The 22,579-nt window shown below is 42.0% G+C and overlaps 1 protein-coding gene across 3 annotated transcripts in view; it reads left to right on the forward strand.

Annotated features, from left to right (window-relative positions):
* Positions 1-22,579, forward strand: part of SLIT3 (slit guidance ligand 3) — a 518,859-nt gene that overhangs the window by 293,329 nt on the left and 202,951 nt on the right. For all 3 annotated transcript variants that reach the window (XM_057415154.1, XM_057415155.1, XM_057415156.1), the window contains 2 exons: positions 15,285-15,356; positions 20,471-20,634. In XM_057415154.1, coding sequence (XP_057271137.1) covers positions 15,285-15,356; positions 20,471-20,634 — 236 coding nt within the window. The remainder of the gene's footprint in view (positions 1-15,284; positions 15,357-20,470; positions 20,635-22,579) is intronic.

The raw sequence follows: 22,579 nt of genomic DNA on the forward strand, positions 1-22,579 counted from the left end.
GAAGAAGAACACAAGTCAGTTTGGCAATTGGGAAACAGTGCACCCACAGTATAGAGGTATCAGTGGACAGATAGTAATTTCCAGTTTTCTTTACTCCATTACTTATTAGAATGTTTTGTAGTTTATACGCTGCCCATTCTTCCTGCCTCCTGTATCGCTGTAGGTCTTAAAAGAAGGAGAAATGCTCCTGCGGGTTACTACAAGGGTTTTGTTCTATAAATCAGTTGGAGATAAGATTAACTGCAGCAAGGGCTTTTTCTGGAGAACTCTTAGAAAGGCACTGCACACCCAGTGGACCCCAGTGACACGAGATACACAATTGCAGTAAAGGATTGATGGAGGAAAGATGGTGTAGTTGGATTGTTGCTTGATAAGGAGTGTCTTTATGTGCTGATACACGTCGGTGGGAGATGTAGTGTCATTGCACAAGATATGGAGCTGAAATCTGAGATAACCTCCGTTCTATAACATATTGCAAAATGTGAGGCTAGAGGTACAAGACAGTGAAAGGAACACTGTCCAGATGGCATCGTGGTGACAGGTTTTATATCAAAGACCAGCTGAAACAAAATAAGAGCAGGCAAGAGAGGGCCTCTGAAAACCACTGGTGCCTGTTACAGAGGTAATGTAAGTCTGTCTTTATGGGGAGAATATATTTGCATAAATTCATTGATCAATGATTTTGCTAATCCTGCAGTATTCCAGGCATGTCCCAGCAAATGGATGAACACTTCTATCAATCCTCAGTGTGGGTGCCTAATTACATTACGTGTTTAGAAAAGATGGATTTTTCCCTTCCTGGAGCATATGTAGTAGTTGAGTGCTGTGCTCATTCACCTTTCCTGCTCCTATTAGGTTGGAGGTTTTTTTCCCTTTCAGAATAGCCTGGAGCCATGCAGGCTGCAGAACTTACCAAGATAAGAGCAATGCCAGGTTAGAATTATTAGTTTCATGAATCACTGCCCAGTATGCTTTTTGAGGAAGCCTGGGTTTAAGGCTTGTGTAGTGCAAGCCCTTCACTGGTGCTGCAGTCACTGCTTCGACAGACTCCAAAGTCGAAACTCCAGAGACAGAGATTTCTGGCAAACCTCTCCCATGATACTGTTTCATTTGCATGCTCTCCTCATCTTGTGACCTGCCCTCCCTCACCTTTGACTAATACAGTTTCTTCATCAGTAATATAAAAGATGTAGAACAAGCATTTTGACTGTTGAAAGTCAAATGAATGTGAACAACTCAATCCAGAGGACTCTCAACTGTGTATTTAATGCAGACATGCAGCTTGGCACCTTAACCAAAAGCTGAGCTGAAGAATATGATGGGAATAAAGCTCCCAGCAGATGAAGTTGAGGTGATGACAGAGATCTGAGTGAAAGTAACAAGTTCAAGGTAGGTGAGTTTATGCCATGATTTGGAAGTCGCAGTTGATTCGCCTCCCCAGAGCAGCTGGATGACAGTCCTTGGGTAGCTGGATGGAATGCTGTCAGCATTAATAAGGCCTCTTTGGCTGGGGAAGGAGGCTGCATGCCTGCATGGCACAGGTTTCCGTGACACCAGTATCAAATATACCAACATGTCCTCAGCCTGTCTGTGACACCTTTTGGGGTCCAAAACTGTTGGTGACTCTGGGAACTCCTGCCTGCTCCGGGGTCAGTCACCAAACAGGAAAAATTGAAACAGAAACTGTTTCAAAGCACATAATAGTCACTGCCTTTTCTCCCTGTGTGCAATTAAGGGTATTGTATGTGACCTATAGGGTATGAATGGTTTGTCTTTTTCAGCATTTGCTTTTGTCTCTCTGCTGTGCTGGTAGGACAACACAGACAAAGGCTTTGTGCTGCAGCCAGTCTTTGTATGAGAGAGGACTCCAAAGTCTGGCTTCTCCTGAAAGAGAGGGTACAATTATGATAGGAGCTCTGTGCAGCAGAATTGTTGGTCTACCACTTGAAGCGTTGTGTCAGATATTTAAGCTTCAGCTGCAGCTGCTGGGCGCAGGGTACTATTTATTAGCAGTATTCAATATTTTTAGCTGCAACACTAATGTTGTGTCTGTAGTAAATTGGAAATCAAAACAGTAATGTGTAGTTAGCTTAATAAGTGAAGTAGATAGCTTCATCTGCACCTGGAAAATGCATAGGTAGAGGCTTCTGATTGAAATAAATCTAAATCTAAATCAAATAGTGTTTTTTTCCTGCAATTTGCAAGGTTATGCATACAGTGTAAGTATACATGAGTGTAAGTATGTATGATGAGAAGAACATGTATGTTATGGTTAAATCAGCAAAGAAATAGTAATAACTTCTAAAAGAAATATGAATAGCATCAATTTCTTTACATAGATATCCAGTTCTGTGTTTCAGAAAAGAGAAAAATTAAGAGCTGCATTAGGGGTGTAAGTATAAAACAATTTCACAGTAATTTGAAGCCAAATAATCATGATTTCTATGTTAATTTATCATAATGTTATCATAAATGAAGCAATTTCATGTTAACTGGTTTGATACTTCTGAAGCGGAATTACATTTCTCAAGTTTCTGTTTTAGGGTGAATAATTCAAATGCATTGTTTTTGTGTGTACAAGTGGTGGATGACATCTGCAGGTCCTTAGAAACAAACACTGCAGGGCCATCCAGAAACCTTTGCTGTGCTGTACCATGTTGCTCTTGAGTACTTTAGGGATACCTGAGGAAATAGCTTGGTCAGGTGAAAGAGAATCAAATGAGGTGGCTACATAAAGGCATTGAAGGAAACAATGGACAGTAGTGCCATTAAAATTGCACTCATCCCTCTTGTGTTCACTGTGCTGGATGGTGTGAAGTATCTGTGGTTTGCAAGAGCCAGACTGTGCCTGAGACTGGGGTTTATCTAAGGGTCAAATAGAAGAGAAAATTGTGGAAGTTGCGTTGGTGGCTGTGATAAAGCAATGTAGGAGCATCTACTGAGAGAGGTCTTTGCTCACCAGGTTGGTGATTTAGATTTGCTTTCGCATCTTTTGCCATTAGATTCTTAGATTGTGTCTGTCACTACAAGTGCTTTGTTGGAGAAGGGAGGGTGGGGAAAGCGGCTCTTGTCCATGGCTTTCAGCTTTGGACTTGGCTCCTGTGATAAATAAATTGCCGCAATGCAGCATCTCTGCGACGACGCTTGAAGGCCGCTGAGAAGCCCCTGTTGGTGCAAGAGGCGGCTTGGGCTGGGCGGGCTCTGGGGAGGGGTAGTCCCCTCCGCGAGCACCCGGGCTTCTGACTGGCTCCTTGGGCAATTTCAGTCATGTCTTAAAAGGGTTGGGTCCAGTTTATCTGCGAGACACCCCGTCTTCCCATCCACGCCAGGGCGGTAGCGATCAGGTGAGGCGCTTCAGCCAAGACTTAGGTTGAAGCAGTCAGGAGAGACCATCCACAATGGCAGTTAGGTTTTATTCTGTATGCAGGCAGGTAGTACGGAGAGCATCTGTACAACTCCTTTTATTTAGCTACTTCTAGCGCTTGTAGAACATTCCTGAACAGACCATGAGGGCATCGTTTTTTTTTCGGTGTATATTTTATTTTGCACTTTCTTTTTACTCTGTGGACTGAACGCAAATGAAGCACTGTGAGTATTTGCTATTCAAATTGTTATGGTTTCTTAGCTGTATTGCATACGCGTGCATGAATATAAACAGGTATTGGTGGTGTTTGGGAGAAATTTAACAATTGGAGAGGTGCTGTTAAACATATTGACCTTCTTGCGCGATCCAGCGCTAATATACTGAAAGAGAATCCTGATGGAAAGCAGATCCCTTTCCAGTTTCACCAAGAAACACGTAATTGCCCTTGTCTAGGAGCTGCGTGTTGTCTTTGTTCTTTCAAAACATTTCTTTCCTCTATGAATGTAACTTTCCCTTAGCAACTGTTCATACATGCAAGTCTAAGTTCACAGTATGTGTATATCGCACGTTCCCTATTTCGTTCATGCGGATTTATATTAGTTTATATATTAGCCTTCATGTCCAGCATGTATTCATTGCAGGTAGGGGCAGCACATACTGCTACAGTATAAAATTACTCCACAAATGTGGTCTGTATCTCTTGCATTTTGGGGAGCCACCTTTGGCAGTAAAGGTGAGGTTCCCTTTTTAAAAGTTTTGTCGTTTCCTTCCTCTGCTGCTGAAAGCTAAGGATTGCCTGTGTGGTTCCATGCTGCACCATGCTGATGATGCCTTTCAGGGCATCTTCCCGCTCCTCTCTCCCAGTGGGAATCCCAATGGCCCTGGGAGCCAGCAGCACTGGGGCACTGGGCTCCTGAAATTAAGGGGCTGCTCTGGCAAGAGGAACAAGTGTTGTTATTTTGCCTGCAGGACCTGGTAGGTCTGCCGTGGGAGAGGAATAGGAACAAGGGGCTCTGGCAGCCCACTCTCCAAGGTTGCCTGTTGCCCGGCTCCTTGAAGACTTCAGCAAAACCTTTGGCACTTATATCAGCTACTCAGGCTGAACTGCTGCAGTGCCATTTCTATTCCTTGTAAGATTTATACAACAGTAATAGACATCATCCCAAGCCGCTGCCTGCTGCATCGCTGGGTTTGGCCAGCTTGTCTCTCCCTTGGTCCTAGTGGCCACCATTGGACCTGCAGGAATCCGCAGTGCCGCATTGCGGCACTTGATGAAGTCGCAACAGGCTGGCACAATGACCGCCCCAAAGAGAGTGAATATTGTCACACAGCCCCTTACAGTGTCACTTCCTCCAGCTCTGAAAGGAAAACTAATTTTTGTCTGCCACTTGGAATGCCTTTTCTGTCCTGGGGTGTGTTACACTGACAAGTATGAAAAGAATACGTTCATTATGGTAGGGAAATCTATCAAAACAGAGGCTTTTACTGTAGGGTTATAGCATTAAGGCTGCACTGTACTCAAATTAAAACACAGTATTGAAGAATTATATTGTTCCCCTCTGATCCAGATTTAATCAGTTTCTTTAGAATTTCTTTTGGTGGAATCCTGTAAGAAAACTGCAGCACTCAGCTGACTGAATGCTGAAACCTTTTACCTTGGAAATCATCATTCAATACCTTCAGCCTGAACAAATGGCACAAGTCGCTTGCTCCTTTCAAATTACAGAATTGGACTGTGTTAGTTTGAATTGGATTGTGTTTATAAGACTGCTTTAGTTTCAGAAGGGACTAAGCAGAAACAACTGTTCAGGCAGGAACCTGAGAAAGCTGTTGTATTTTGCTGAAGTACTGATGCGTCAAACTTAAGGTTTGTATGATCTGACTCTTGTTGTCTCTTTTTCATGAATACACTCTGGAGGCTTTCAGCCCTCTGTATGCATCAAAAACTCAATCCAGTTTCCATTGATTTTGGCAGGAGTAGCACAGAATCCATAAACTACAGTACCTGACGTGCATGCAGTTGGGTAACACCAAAAGAGAGATCGCTGTATAAGCTGGGAAAGAAATAAATGAAAATTCCTATTATTAATTTAATTATGTTATTCATTGAACAAGAGGTTTTCAAATGAATCTACAAAGCACAGCCTGGGTGAGCTGAAATTTATTCAATTACATTTTTGGTCACTGTGGCTCCTGTGAAAATCTGCACCTCAATAAATAGATTGCGGGGACTAGATTCAGACCCTGCTGAAATCAGCAGCAGGAATTGTTCTGAGTTCAGTGGACACTGGTCTGGGGGTGATGATAATTGGACTTGTTCCCACTGGTTCTAGGCAATAGTATCAGCCCTGGAAATCAGCTGCCACAGAGAAACATCAAAACCACCCTGATGATATAGAACATTTATTCAGTGTTTGCACAAATACTTTTCTTTCTCAGAGTCCAAGTGCTTACAGAAATGTATGGATGTAATTGGGACATAGAGCCACAGCAGCCATTCCCAGTACAGTGTACTAAAAATGTGCAGCCTTTGGGCAAAGATTTGAGTAAATCCCATGATTCATAAAAACCTAAAGGCAGTGTTTCTGGGGCCATATGTGAGTTTAGAAAAATTACTCATTGGAGATTCCTTAATTTAAAAATAAAGCAGTGGGAGAATAATTCCAACCTGTGTTCTTTTCTCTTTGCACCAATGCTTTTATAGCTAAAATTTCCATTCAGGCTGAATTGAATTTATATTTTCTGCCTAGAATTAAAGTGTCATGTAAAAGATTGAAAAGCTGATTGAAATTTCTCTAAAAAGCTTTTTCAACTCTCTCTGGGCATAGGTGTTAGAAAGAATTGGGGGCCGCAGCGGGTACCTGTATTTTATACAGCTGATAGAGGCAATTTGATTGTGTGGGAAAATAGATATGTCTTTCTCTATGTAAAAAGAGCAGCATCCTTGAGGGCAAGCAGTAAGGCATTTCATGTAAGACCATGTGAATGACATTCTTGACTTAATATCTAACAAAGTTCGCAACCTAAATGAATCGTGTAGCCTCATTCTCTGTATAACCTTTATTATTTTGTATTTTACATTACCTTGGCTTAGCTCATTTTATTTTATTCTATTCTATTATCATATTTTCTACTTTATCTTGTTTTAGCATATATTATTTATTTGTGTGTCAGTGTAAGTAAGTAAATTCAGGCAAAATGATATGTATGTGCGCTTATAATGTAAATCCAGGGCTAAAGATAACACTAGGAAAGTTTGAGCATCAGTCACCAGCATCCTTAGTTTTACCGCTGCTTGTGTACACATGACAACGCATTCTTTGATTGTACAGGCCTGTAGGGTCTTTTTATGGTCTCTTTTAGCTATTTGCACATATTCCTTGTCCCAGTCTCTTTGCCCAACCATTTTCTTGGCTGCAGGGCCTGTCGCTCCCTCTCCTCTGCCCTTATCCTCAGCTCCTGACCTTGTCAGTCCCAGAGACTCCAGCCAAGGCACAGCCAGTCTCTAGAGAGAGTTAATGCAGCAATTACAGGACTTAAGTTAATATGCTGTGAAGCGATCACTTTGGGCAAATGGGATCACCCTGCTTCTTGCCAAGTGACAAAACAGGCATTTTAAGCAAAGAATTTTTTTTATTAGAATAACCCACTTTCCCCAAAGCTTGATGGTTTTGAAAGTAATCTCACTTCTTCGAGGAGAAAAAAGAAAATCTGCCATAAACATCTGGCCTTTATAAGCTTAACTAGTTAAAATCTAACAGTTATATGCAAATTAAACTCAGCCACAGAATGGGAAGAATCAGGCAGCTGCAGCAGTGAACACTGCTGGCAGGTTTGAGCATTCTTCCATGGTAAACTTATTTATTTTTCATACATTTCTAGAAAAGCATATTCTTTCCTCTGTATCCTTGAGACTAGTGATGTTTCTGATGTCAGCTTCCCAAGTTAACAGTGCTAGAGCCTCTCTGCTGTGACAAGAACATACGGGAACCCATGAGCAAGACTAGTACTGGAACAGAAACCACAAACTGGCAACTAGTTATTGTTACTTATTTCAGTGGACTTTACATGTCACCTGGAGACTATTTAGAAGATTATATTTGCCTGGGCTAACATTGTGTTTAAAAATAGCCCTTGCACAGTGCCAACTCATTTCAGAGTTGGGTACAAATATTGAGACAAAAACCCAGCTGTTGCTGTTCTTGCTGCTAACTTGAGGTGCCAGATCAGAGCTCTTCTGAGCTATGTCAGTGAATAAGACCCCTTGTGAGATCATTATGTTTTCTGACAGTGGAGAGTAATGGATTGATCAGTGCAGCATCAGTTGCTTTCATTATATACCCACATGGCAGCCATGGGCTTTAACTTTAAGAGTCTATGGGAAGATCAAAGGATTGACTAAAAGAAACACTCGGGGCTTACCAGAACCATGTAGAGATCCAGTTTGGACCTTGCATAAGGAGCAAATCGTGGATGGCTTGAAAGTCAAGGGTGAGGCCTGTGCTGAGTGCTGAGGGATGGAGTGCCAAAGCCATTTTGCTTTTTCACCTCAGGCCGTGAGAAACAGTAAATATTTAATTTCATGCAAATTCCTTCTGATCCGTATGAAAAACAGCTCTTTACAGCTATTGAAATTACAGCTTCTACCCTACCATCTCAATGTTAATTGCAACCATTAATTACAGCAGTAGTGTATCTAGATTCACAATTGATAAAATGCCCCTGCTGTTAGTTACATGAGGTGGTACACGAGGGCTGGAAGGGGGTTGAAGTGGTCCTGTGTTGTCCCAGCCCAGGGCAGGACCACTGGGTTCTGTGCCAGTCCTACCAGGGATTCGGTCAGCCTGTTGTCACTGCTGATGCCTGCACACCCTGTAACAGGGGTTTTCTGTATTTTTCCTGTAAGTAACCTAATCAGAACTCCCTCTTCTGAAATGTAAACCTGTTACTGCTTTGCTTAACCCTTTCTGAATACAAGGAACAGAGAATTTGTTTTCCCTTTGCAATGGCTTTTTATGTAATTGGGGAGAGGTTGAAGAGCAAGTGCTGTGAATCTGCTAATGTAGAGGTCTAGGGTTCTGTCACTGTCAGTGTTAAAGTCTGCTGCTAATGCAGTCACCCAAATTCATGTTTCATGTCTAGTGTTTCAGACAGACCCCGAGATCTCTGCTTTATGTGCATAAATACTGATGGAGGTGTCTAATCTGGCACGGAGTCAACAAGTTCAGTCCGCATGTACACTGTGGAAGGGTTTCTTCATGTATTTTCATTCAGCAACACCCCACTACCCCCAGAGCCTCGGGGTCTTGCAGAAGTTGTCTCTGTCTCTGCTGGGCCAGGCTGTGGTGTTCTCTCCTCAGCCCCACTGGCAGTTTGGGCTGTGCTGTTCAGTCTTTTCTGCATCCGTTCACCCACTTCTGAACAGAAATAACATTATCAAGAAAACTATTTACATGAGAGGCTTAATTATGCTTGAAGATGCCTTGGTTAAGGCTTAATAAATTTTCCAGTCTCATTTACTGATGTATGGTTGCACTGGGGATAGGAAGCCTGGAAACTATGGCAGCTGTGGGAGAAGTAGTAATCGGGGAGTATGACAGTAATTCACCCTTGGGAATGTTACCAGCCTGCAGATGCCCCATTTGCAGTATCCATTGCATGCACGTAGATAATAGTCTTACATTAGGCCCAATTACATGGTATTATGGACGCACAACACACGGATTCCATACGCAGCCAAGGAGCATACAGTGATAAAGCAGTGCTGTAATTGAAGGAGACAGAAGGAAATGTTAGACTTGTTAGTGCACCAGTGCCACAGCGCCTGAGATGCCTGCTCCCACCAGCCATGCCCACCCGCTTCTCTGCTCCTTTCCAAGTCTTACTTTCAAAATACAGGTTTATCACAGCGTGAAGCAGCTCAGCACCTTGTTCTTTCCACAATGTGTTGAGGGAGTTTTGAGCAGGAAAAGGAAATGGACATCATTGTGTAACTTTAGAGTCAAGCCCGTAGGCACATAGAACTGAGGACTGTTGTTTGCAGGCTTCCCGCTATCGAATCATGTATATTAGAAGCATGTAAAGAATCTCTGGTGCCCAATTGCAAAAGGCATTCAAACCCAGAAATACAATAAATGAGCTGGTGCCTTTTTAGCCCTCTTTCTCCATTTACCTATCAGTAATCAGGTCTGAATATTTCTGTCTAACTGAGGCTTCTGCAAATGCTGCCATGTCCCGTGATCAGCTGGATGTGACACAAAAGCAGCCTGGCATGTATCAAAAAGCTGAATGGCCAGCACAGCAGACTTCCAGTGGCTCTGGTAGATGCTTATTAAGGCTTGGGGAAAAGTGTTAATCAAAAATTTAATCTACCATATAATTTCTCAATTTGATTAGCTGTTTGTGCTGATCGGCTGCACAAGTGGAATGTGAAGATGGAAATCAGTCTCCGTTACCATCAAAAAACAAAGGACGTCTTCAGCACACGACATGGTCTCCCCTTCCCCTTTCACTGTAATCCCTTCAGATTGCAAACAAGAAGCATGGCCATGGATGTTGTAATGATTCACGGCTAGTAACCTCTGCACGTTATGCCACATGCCTTGTGTTTAGGAAAATGGACATTTGCATGGTGTCTTTTCTTTTGGCCAAGCTGAAATAGGATATGACAGCTTTTGTTAAACTAGGATGTAGCAGGTGGTATTGTCATCAGTGTTATGTGTTTAACAAAAACCCCAACCTCTGACGTATTTTTCCACTTGAAATGTGACTGGAAAGCATGAAGACTGTTACTACTTTACAGTGTCCTTAGGGGAATACTAATAGAAGAAATTAAATAGTTAATGTTTCAGATAATTCTGTTATGTTGTGTAACTTCTCCTGACATCATTGCCAGAAGATCCTTTTGGTTCATGTCTAGTACTTAACTGGAACACAGTAGGTAGAAATGTGGGAATGAAAGTAGTATTGTTTCAGATGAGTAAATCACCAGGCATTCTGATATTCATTATGCGCTCTTAATTATGTCATTAATTGAATTCCAAGTAGGAGAAACAAAATCTCTGTGTACTCTGTAATTTACAGAGTTGAGAATGTTTAACTATTGATCTAACAGCCAGGGATTTCTGCCTTCTCAGTCCAAGGAACATGAGAGGGTGCTTGGAGTTCCTGCGTTTTTAAACTAAAATACATGTATTATTAGTAGGGTTCAAAATTTAAACCCTTTCCTTCTTTTTTTTTTCCCCAAAGTACCTTCCATAGAAGTTGTGTAATTTCTCCTAGCAGTAGGAGTACGGACTCTTTCTGGCTCTCACCTAGTCCTGAACACCTGCATTCCTATTCAGGAGGGTGGAGAAGAGTAAAGAATAATGCATAAATATTACGTTAAAAATGCACACATGACAGTCATTTCTGGAGGTTAATGATTTTAATGTAATCACATTGCAGTGATGTACATGAATCTGGAGCAAGTCAGAAGAGAATAGAAATGCAACTGCATGTAGTTGAATTTGCACAAAAAGTTAGAGGAAGGAGATAGGTAATTGTTTTCAAAGGATTGCAGAGCGAGCAGTCTTTCCTTTAGAGAGACCTGATTAGTAGGGGTTATAAATCAGCTTTATTCTTCAGAAGGAAGAAAGCAGCTCCATGCGTGCCTCTAACCAGTTTGGACAACTGGCAGAGGAATGAGTTAGTGGTGCAGTTCCTCTGGGGTTGTAAATTGGAGTCAATGGGACTGTGACAGCTCAGACTGGTGGAGGATGCACCACCTCAAAAGACTGCTGATCCCACATTATGTATCTTCCAAGTAGTCCTTGGAGGATCCTTAGGACTGCTGCAGTCTGCTTCTGCTTAGCTTGCAAGATCTGACAAGGATCACAGCCCAAGGTGGGAAGTTTGCTGGCATAAATAATATTGTCTATAACCTCGGTTTCCTGATTCAGCATTTTGGATGTGAATAGTTTACAGGGTGAGGACTTCTAACTGAGAGGACAGTGCTTTTTCAAGGGACAAGGGTAGATTGGGTTCTGGAAGAGACGGGAGGTATGAAGCTGGGGAGAACTCTGCAGAATACAAGTTCTCCCACATGATGTTGGAGGATTTGGAAGATTCTTGAAGTTTTCTCTTTCTAGCAGCTTCCTGGTGTTTGCATGGCTGTTTCTATGGACTTGAAACATCGGATCAAAATGAAACAGGGGCCTCGGAGCCGCTAGCAGTGGAACACCAGTGAAGCAGGATTGATTTTTTTCCTTCATGCGTTAAAAATGCCCCTGTGTTGTGCCCTTACCTCTGTCAGGACACAAAACCTCATTGCTGGGAATGCTTCATGTGCCTGGGAAACCTTTACAGAGTGCCTCTAGAGCCCACCTCTACCCGAAACCGTCCGCATGCAAAATCCATGGAGTTCCTGCAGTGGGAGGTGTGTGTCTGGCACATCCTGCTCAGCAGGGTTAAATTCCTACAGCTCCTGTGAGGCACAGTTCACTGTCAATTAGTGCCCTTTGCAGTGTTTGGCCTTCTTTGTTCTGAAATAATTGCTGTTATCATAGATGTTTTATTGCCTCCATTATGGTTAACATTTAAATATCAATGAAATAGTATGCTACTAAATCGTGTGCGCATTAGCTGTCTGCTAGAGTTATCTGTGAAATTTGTGGCTAAGGAGTACTTTAATTCAGCAGTGACTTAGGATTCTTGGAAGGAGGGTTATGTATTTGTTGATGAATAAGGGGAAACCTGTGCTTATTAGGGGCAAAACCTGAGCCACTCTCATCAGACATTTTAAGAGTAGAAATACTCTGTGGTTGGGAGAATGTTTTGTGTGTAGAGCAGAAATATTTTAAGAGATTTTAAAATACTTTGGAATCACAGAGTCAGACAGCAGAGGCTGACCTTTCCGCATCTGGATGAAGAATTGCACTGGGAGACAGGGTATTCTCTACCCTCCTTGCAGAAGGAAGCTTGCTGTCATGTCCCGTTCTGCCTGAATCCACTCCACGTCCTTCTGAGATCAATAGAAAGTTTCCCTTGAACTCCTGTGGCTTCCATTGACTCCTGTAGTGCATGCCGTGACCCATGCAGACATCAGCTCTGTATGTGATTTAATTGTTATGAGCTGACTTTCCATGTGGCTTTTATTTATCGGTGTGTACCTAAAAGCTTCCAAGTGCATAGCTCATTTGTATGGCACAGGCAACTGAGGCAGAAGGTGAATTATATTTCTATGTTTATAGAAAAAGAAAAGGTGGTGCAATTAGAAATTCCATTTGTGAGCCCTGTTCGAGCTTCCCCACATGCATGTGTAGATGCAAATATCAAATACAGATATTGAAGGGTGGGTGTGCTGATGTATAGATGTATGCACCTTATGAGAGGTTGTGTTCATTTGCTGAAATTGCGTATGCTTGCTTTTATTATATAATTGAATGGTTTGGGTTGGAATCATAGAATCCTAAAATGGTTTGGGTTGGAAAGGACCTTAAGATCATCCAGTTTGAGCCCCCTGCTGTGGGCAGGGACACCTCACCCCATGTCGCCCAAGCCTGGCCTTGAACGCCCGGGATGGAGCATTTGCCACTTCTCTGGGCACCCTGTGCCAGCGCCTCACCACCCTCACAGTAAGGAACTTCTTCCTTACATCCAACCTGAACTTCCCCTGTTTATTTTCAACTCATCACCCCTTGTCCCATCGAATGGACCGTAAAGCTCATGTCATTCCAACCCCCATCACTAGCTGCATAAGATAATTGAGCAGTAGCAGTTGTATGACAGAGGGTTTCATTTTGCACCATATAAGCTGCCACAGTGGGAGATGTGTGTGATCATGACATTAGCAGGAGTTCCAAGGTAGAGCTGCTCAGGCCAACAGTGTATCAGATATACCCTGATAGTCACTGTGTTCGCTTGCAGCACTGAAGCCACCGTAAGGTGGTGACATGTGCAGCTTGTGATGCATAGCTGAGGAAATGACAGGGCTGACAGCTGTAAGAGCTCACTCTTAGGTTTTCTTCTGAACCTGGCACTATTCCCCTCTTCATCTTATCCAGTAACTTTGTAATAGACTGCGTTTGAGTCTTTGCATATTGAAAAATTGAATACACAAACCCCTGATTTTGATACCCATTGATCCCAATGCTTAGCTGGGTGTTTCTTGTCCAGGTTTTGGCAGCAGCAAGTTTTCCAGAAGATCTGGAATTAATACTATCTATTCTACTATAAGCGGCAGTGTACTAAGGCCTACAGTTCTTACCAGCCTGGTGTGTGAACGTGTGTGACTTGACTGACACAGATCTCTGGCAGCAGATCTGACATGCAGATTCCAGCTTTCCAAAACTTTGCTATTACTGCCATAACTCCCTCTGCTCACAGATTTGGAAAGGAAGGGTGATCTTGCTCTTTTGGTGCAGTTTGCTGTCATGGGTATGTCAGTCCCCAGGCTGGCTCCAGATCAGTACTGCATCCATCTGGTGCAGCACTGTGCTGAAGTACCAGCTACCACCCTACTAACAGCGTGGTCATGTTCTGCCCTGCTGCGATGCAGTGCAGGAGCACCAGCCCGCTGCTGCCAGTACCAGAGCCTGCTCACACACCCCTCCTGACTGTACCTATGCATGGCTGTGTTACCTCCAACCTCCTGGCTCTGCCAGTATGCCTGTATGTCTTCCTGGGTACCCGAAAAGCAGTCTTAGTAGGGTATAATCCAATTTAGCTTTAATCTGCTGATGATCGTGTCACCAAGGGATTTCTGGGCAGAACGGTAAAAATGTTTTTAAATCAGCAGATGACCAAGAGGGCCACTGAACTTCTGTAAAGGTCTTCAGGAGCTTTTGATGAAGTGTCCTTTGTAAATATGTAATATCGCACAACTAGATAGTTCACACAGGGAAGGGTCACATGCCTTTTCAGGCTGTTTCAGTATTTTCTTCAGCACAAACGCACAAAAGCGCTGTCTTCTCCCAGTGTGATCCTGTGGAGTGCTGGGCCTCTTACATAAAGCAGAGGACACCCCACTGCAGCCAGAGCAGCACCAGCCATGCTGGGACATGGCCCCATTGATTCCTATGGCAAACTGAGCTGCAGAGCTGGTGCACTTTGAGCATGGCAATTATGCCCTGTTGGAGTGCTTTCCATTTCCTGTGCCATCTTGATAAACTTTATATCTTCTAATTTGCTGGAGAGTCATTGATATAATTAGGAGCTCCATAGATGGGAGCAGCACACTCAGAAGATGATAATCGAGTCAGTTCATTTTTCATAAGAAGCGCTCAGGGGGTCCCTATAGCAGCTGGGATCATTTTCTCTTTAAGCTGTGCTTTCATAGAGGAGCAGAAATCCTTATATGCCTGGGTCATGACATGTTTTATTCTGATCCATTCCACTACCCATATGTTTTTTCATAAGGCAACTAAAGAAAGAGTCAGTGTGTTTTCAAAGGGCAATTGGAGCTGTCTGGCCGTATAAGCTGGCTGTGTTAATAAGCCTGGGCAAGTCAACAGCTCTTTTTTTATGTGAGAGAGAGCGCTCTAAGTGCGAAGCTTTCACATTGCGGTGTGCCAGTTTGATGTTCCTCTGCTCCAGTTGCACCAGCTTTTCAAGCAAAGTGGCAGCTTATCCAGAAAGTCTGGATCTGTTCCAGTGGTCGATAAAACTTCATCTGCTGCCCTCCTTGGTGCTCAGGCATGGTAAATAGCAACCTTCAGCCATTCTTATACAGCTGTTGATTGCGTTGCCTTAACAATATCCTTCATGATGGGCTGCAGATTGTCTGAGGTATTGGTCAGCATGTTCTTGCTGCTTGCAGCCTGCCAGATTTATTACCAAGAGTTTTAGCTGCTTGTTTCTGTAAATGGTGTGTTGGTGAAGAAAGGTAAATAATTGATCAATCTGTTATTTTCTTCTCTCTCTTTTTTTTTTCTCCTAACAGTACTCTCAACAATAACAACATCACCCGCATTCCTGTTACCAGTTTCAATCATATGCCAAAGATCAGGACTCTGTAAGTAATACCTTCAAATAGAATAATAATAATAATAATGAGGAGGAGGAGGAGGATGGCGTAAGCCAATGTTTGGGTATTTGTTGTGTTGTGATAATCTTACGCCAGCCTCTCCCACTGTGACCAGTTCACTGCTCTCTCCTGAGGGAGGTGGCGCTGGGCCCGTCCCACAGGGAGCCACGGCAGGGATGGGGACAGGGACAGGAGGCCAGTGCTGGGCAGGGGCTGGTGGTCCCCCTGGGCTGTGCTGCAGTGCTGGGCTGGGGCAGGTCTGGAGCCCCAATGAGGCTGGGCCAGGCTGTGAAGGTGGGGGGGTGCCTTCAGAGCCCTACAGTGGTTCCTTGGGTTTAAACAGTGAACTTAGATCTGGTTTTATCAAGAGTTTGAATTTTCCTGGAAATGAAATTAGCATTTCCCCCACCTAGGAAAACCCATAATGTGAAATGTGTTCCACGCTGGAACACCATCAACCTTGTAAAAACTGCTCAGATGGATCAAGTTACTTAATTTCCTTAACATCCTGCCCTTAAATCCTATTTCTTCTTTTGAATTCAGAATACTAATTTCTGAAACAAGACATTTTTTTAAAGAACTTGAAAAAAAAAGTTCCTTCTCCAGCTACTTTCTGAAACAAAATGTCACTGAATCTGATGTATTTTTTATAAAGACTTCTCTTACGTCAAATCCATGTTTCTATAGCTGGGCACCATTCCACTGGAAGAGCTCTGTTCAGCCTTAGTAGACCAAAATACAAAGACTGAAATAAGACTCTGTGCATTTGTATAATTTAGCCATAGTCTACCAAAACCATTTTCTTTAAATAATTCCTTTAAATTTCTTTAGGGAATACACAGCTTCAGGAAAAGTCATGTTTAAACAAAGTATCTCTGGGTTTTGACTCTAAAATCTCAAACTCAACCAAGATTTATGTAGTCCTAAAAGCAAAGAAAGAGAAATAGTAGCCAGCCTGGAAATTTTCTACAACATCGAAAAACTAAAATGCCTCAAGGATGCTACATACACATGTGTAAAACCAGATCAAGTAAATTAACAGAACTGAAGAAAAATGGCTTTACTCATGTCAACCAGAGTAAAATAATCTCTGATTTAAATCTGCCTTCTTCATTAAATGGTGACATTCACAGATCTTAATGTAAGTAATGAAATGGAAATTAGATGTTTGTCTTTTAGGAAAGAATGGATAAAGAGGATAAAGGTGCAGGGTGAAGGCTCCTGGAGTTTTGCCTTTTCTCATTCAGTCACAGTGGTCCAGAAAATTTGCCTGTCTTCTTCAGATTAGGCAGTCTTGTCTGTTCCCAGAGCTCAATGCCTTCTGTCATTTTCCCTTTAGTTTAATTTCAGAGATGGCTTTGTATATAGCTCCCTGGGGACTTACACTGACTAATCCCCCTCTGCTGTAATTAAGGAAAAGGAAAAAAAAAGAAAAGGAAAAAAAAGGGGGAAGGAAGTCATAAATAGGATTTATAAAGGGAAGCTTTTTATATTGAATTCTGAGAGCCACATTTATAGAACATGAATGCTGACCCACTCTAAAAGGATTTGCTGGAAATTTAATTTAAGGTCTGTGGCAAAAAGGGCAACTTTTGCAAACTTGCATTCATATTCATTCACCTCCTGCTCTGTAAAGGTAGTTTCATCAGTATCAAATGGCATGTTTCAGTCTCCACAGAGTGCCAAATAGCATCCAGCGCTCTTCCGAGCAGTTCAATATAGGAGTTAAAAACCTCTACATAGTCAGGTGGAAATACAGAAAAATAGTTTTGTTTTCTATATTTTCTTGCACCTTTTTCAACAGACACAGAGAAGTCATCAAAATAGCAATAAATATAAGAGAAATACAAGAATGAAATAGCATTTTCTAGTTTCTTCAGCTGCTCCTTCATAGTAATTTTTTTTCCTCTATCCATCTTAGCACTTTTCACAATTAATACTTTATTAACCATAATTATTGTCAGAATAAGATTACATAGCTGCATCTTACTCAGTATTTTCTGAATTTCTTCTGTTCAGAATTTAGGCTAATACTGTTTTCATTTAACCAAGTTTTAGGTAAATGGCTAATAATAACCAAATAACTAACATACCCTTAAACACATCTAAAACTCATCAGGTTTTGTTCATTTATGTAAAATATTTATATAAAATATTATTTGGGGGGGAATGTTAATGATCTTCCTAGTTTCTTTGATTTATTTCACTTGATAACCTTTACCTTCTGCATTAATATACAGCCTCAATGAGCAGTTAGCATGAAAGGGGAAAGCAGTCTGAGACGTAATGGCTGACTAAGATCTACTATTTAATCTCTTCATTGTTGATGCAAATTCAGTCCAAACAGATCATGAATGATGTTCATTACAGTTTGGTGACTACTGTTTCCTTAAAGGATCGTCAGTTTGCTCAGCTTCTCAAGTAGCTTCTCACTTAGATGGGCTTTCTTACAAGAAGCTCTTGTAGGGGATCCCTGGTCTGAATGTTACTTAAGGAGGGACAAGCTCTTTTTCCCACCCAGCTGTGGCATGGGTAGTGTTTGACCTCTGTGTGTCCCTCTTACACACTAGTGAGATCCATTAGCAGGACTTCTGGGGCCGCTTGTGCCACAACTGCTTCTGCTTCTGTGGATAAATAGCTTTGTCTTCATGGCTCTCAAAACAATCTGCTTGTCTAAGAAGCGAGAAGGAAAAGTGAAAGTAAAGAGCATATTCAACTTGGACAAGAACTCTCAAGGCAAAGAAAAATAAAAAGCCCAGTAAGATTTGAAGCACCTGAAGAAATCATCTTTACTGTGCTAACCTATTTTATTTAACTGTTGCTAAGTTTCATTGATCTCTTCGCCTTGATTGGAAGTGACAGGAATTAGTTTTTATTGATCTGCTTTCCTTTGCTTGAACCAGCTTTATTTATGTTAAAACATGTTCCCCACACCTGTTTGCTTAATGGTAAGTGGCCTGTTGGCTCTGCATGTGTGAGGGACTGCTGAGATAGGTAATTGCATAATTTCTTTTGGGTTTTTTATTTAAGGATAAACTGAAAATGTACCAAATCACTTTGATGCTTCTCATGTTCACAGGGAATTGGTGCATTATGCATTTGAAGTACTGTGAAAAGTCTTTCTGTGGCTGTATTCATTAATATAATTATCAAAAATATATTCTAATATGCTGCTTTGTTAGCTTGATAGGCTCTCGAATGGCCTCCTCTCCAAAGCAAACTGTAGAATATCCACACAAAACACTTGACCAGGCGATGAGGCTGGGCTCTGCTGAGTCAGGCAAGCTGGCAGAGGTGGCACTTTGCTCTGCTGACATGGAGAACCCCTGACACCAGCAGTACCAATTTAGTGAGTAAGAAAACCCAACTCTTAGGACTAAAAGCTGCCCCTTTTTGTGAAACTGTGGGGTTACTATTCCTGCCTGCCTGCATCCACACGGGGGATGCAGGGAATGGTGTGAGATGAGCTCTTCTGGAGGAAGATGATTCTCAGTATCGTTCTTGATTGCCATGGTAGGAAGGGAAAATACCCTAAGGATTTAAATGAAATGCTTCCTAAGTTGCAGTTAGAGCACAGTCTTAGGATAATTTCTGGCTAGATTATATTTGTTCTCTTTTCTTTGTAAATGTATTTATTCATTCTTCCAACCAACAAAAAGTGTTCCAGGCAGATTAATGGTTCATCAGAACAAAACATTTTGCTAGAAATCTGACTTACTGCAGTTTCAATTAAATAGCTTCAGGCACAAGGTTTTCTAGGCATCCTTCTGCAACAGTTATGTTACACAGTGCTCCCAGGAGACTAGCATCCTCCATCCCTACAGGATAAACTCTCAGTTCCAGATTTGTGGTCTTGTAGTGTGACTTTCCACCCCAAACATACAAAGCTGGGGACTGTCAGCCTGGGTGCTGGTGCTGCTCAGCAGGATGAAGATCTCGCATAGACAGTTGATTTCTTTGGTGGATGGACAAGGCTAAAAATCCTGTGCACACTGATTCTGTGGGTTGTTTTAAATGTAATGCCTGTAATATAAGTGAATAATGCCTTGTCTAGCTATTTCTGACAGGATTTTCAGTCTGTTTTATCATTTCAGCTTTGGTATAACACTGTGAATGTCTGACTCATTACAGTTAATGAAATAATGAATATGCTGGGCTTTTGTTTTGACCTAAAGTGTGGTAGCTGTTAAAATGACCAGATTTGCTCCCTCAATGCATCATCAATTTGCAGACTTCCCTCCACAATGAGATAATGCTTCTGCCAGTCTCTAGTCCCAGGCATGAAGCAGGCTGAGAAGGGAACCGGTGGACAGACTTTCCATTACAAAGAGCAGCCCTCTGTTGCTCTGTGGCATCACCCTATCATGGTCCCCTTTTTCATCATGAAATGAAGATTCCTGTCTAGAAACTGCATACTTGCATTAAAGTACCGCAATAAAAAGAGCATTGATGAGTTTGTCCAGGCAACACAGGGACACCGAATCATAGTATGGTTTGGATTGGAAGGGACCTTAAAGATGTCTCATTCCAGCCCCCTGCCATGGGCAGGGACACTTTCCACTGGACCAGGTTGCTCTGTCCAGAACCCATCCATAGTGGCCTTTCGAAATAGAGCATACAAGGGATCAATAGCTGCTGGTGTGTGGAGGGTTCTCTCTTTCCCCTCCCCAAGGAGAGAGAATCACCTATTACCCTTTTTTTCAGCCTGGTCCTCATTTTTATGAAGCCATCCTTTGAATTCACTCAAAGATACCACATTCATGCGGTTGTTTCTGATATGAAATCACAAAGTGATTACTTGGAGGAATCTTAAATTCTTCATATTCTTTTCACTGGAATGGCCAGCTCGTAAGTACCTGTAGGCAGGCCATTATTTAACTTCATTCTTCCAAGCCATTTTAAATAACAGCACTAATGTATGTGTAGATGTTTGTAACTTATTTGTCAATGTAGAGAGTCAAGACCTGGCTCAACTTTAATTAATAAACTGCAATGATCCTACTAAATTGTGCTGAAGAGACAGACTTGTACTTGCTTGCTCTGCTTTGTGTTTTATGTCTAAACTGCTGTTGATAACTTGAGGGTTCTTGTGTGTTTTGTAGGCGGCTTCACTCCAACTTCCTGCACTGCGACTGCCACCTGGCCTGGCTGTCGGACTGGCTGCGGCAGCGCCGCACCATCGGGCAGTTCACCTTCTGCCTGGCCCCCGTCAACCTGCGCGGCTTCCTGGTGGCAGATGTGCAGAAGAAGGACTTTGTCTGCTCTGGTAATGCTGCCAACCATTCATTTATCTATCAGCTGATGGGTTTATATTGATGTTCACATAAAAACAGGGAGTGGAAAATTACTATGTTGTGTTTGAATGCCATTCAGTAGCAGTCCTGTTTGGTTTTATCACAGCTAAACTGTAATGGAATAGATCAAATTGTTAAGTTTTTTCAGCTTTATAAGGATTATTGGATTCCAGTTAACGTTTCAGTTTTGAAATCATGTTTTCTGCTTTAGCACTGCCAATGATATCAACACCAGAAATCAATTAAGTGTGGATAATCTGGTATTTCTCAAGGGAAGAGCTCAAGAGCTGACTGGAATACGAAAGAAACGAAATAGAAAATGCTAATTTCTGTTGATAAATCACTGGACTATAGAACATGAGGAGCAGATTTTATCCCAGGGACAGGATGCTTAGGGAGACAATGCACTTTGCTATTCTACAAGTTTCTGCAATGATAAATGGGGCTGATAATACACAGCCAACTCGCAAACCATGTGTCTATATCTTGGGCCTATTCATGAAGTCTCTGGAACTGCATTTGGCTCTTTCGTTATACATTTTCTTAAAAGAAGAAGGAGAAAAAGTAAAAAAAAAAGAGAGGGAAAAATAAAGAGCTTGGAAAAAGAGATCTCTGAATTTGACTGACAGGAACTGATCTGACAGGGGAGAGGCATGGCAGTGCGTGTGCTGTGGGAAAGAAGGAAGATCCCAGGCACAAGTCTGGAGACAGTTTTGCAGGCAAATGGTAAGTAGCACAAGGAGCTTGTTACTAAGTCAGTGTGAGCCCTAATCTTGATAGACTGTGAGTCGTGTGGTATCAGGTTCTTCATCTCTCTCAGCTCTAAAGCTTTATCCTCTGAGTACATGGGGTGACTGAGGGAAATGCAGAACAAGTGCTTGTACTAGAAATGTTTTTAGGGATGCTTTTTTTCTATGGTTTCACTTACATATGACAGAGAAGTGGTTGTAGTTAGAGAAGAAGGGTTTGATCGCCATAACTATATCATGGATGTAGATTAATACCAAGCGCTGGAGCTGGGCAGGAAATGTTGTGGGCACAAGGCAAATGTAGTTGTGGACCAGTGATTTTTGTGACATGATTTTCAAGAGTGGTGAGCAGCTTCTACGCAGTTGTAGAGATTCGATGCTGCCCAGAATACCTGACAAATGACATCCAAATTTTAACTAAAAGTTTAGAAATCTAACAGTCTTGGGAGAGGAAGGATAAAAGAAATGGGAAAAATAAATTAAGCTATTGGCAGAATCAGATTTTACCACAGCATTTTTTTTTTCTTATGAAATGAAGTTTCAGATGGGGTCTGAATTTCAGATATTTGGATTTATGATACAGTGAAGGGAAGAAAAAAGGAGTTGTTTAAATCAAGAGAAGAGATAATAATTGCTGAATGAGAAATGTAGCGTGCACAGAACTCATCTAGATAAGAGTTTTCTGTGCAGACTGTGGCTTCCAGAACAGAAAAGGTTTTTAAGAGTTGCCTGTTGGACCCAAAACGTACAAGAAAACTCTCAATTGGCCTCAGTTTAAAAAAAAAATAAATCAATAGAAATTCAAGGCAAGAAGCCTCCATTGAGACAGTCCGTCAGGTGCATCCCTGACCCTCACTTGGGAAATGAAATACACTGCAAAAGAAATGCGTTTGAAGAGATCATTTTAGAGGAGGATTTAGCAGAGTACTCAGTATGTGCTAGTTTGACAGAAACCTACATGGACAGCTAGTTTAAAGAGGAGATAAATCTTCTCTGCTCCTTATTACCGTTCTTATTGCTGATTTTACAGCGTAATTTGTTCATGTTTGACTATGAAGTCAAGCTGGGCTGGAGGCGAACAGTGAACTGATCTTGTCCCTCTGCAAAGGAATTTTATACAATTTAAGCTCATATGAATCACTGTAACTAGCCCCAAGCCGGCAGTGAA

Source organism: Pezoporus wallicus, unplaced genomic scaffold (assembly GCF_028554395.1).
Source record: "Pezoporus wallicus isolate ANWC-B61680 ecotype Strahan unplaced genomic scaffold, APGP_CSIRO_Pwel_v1 contig_4161, whole genome shotgun sequence".
NCBI classification, from domain to species: Eukaryota; Metazoa; Chordata; class Aves; order Psittaciformes; family Psittacidae; genus Pezoporus; species Pezoporus wallicus.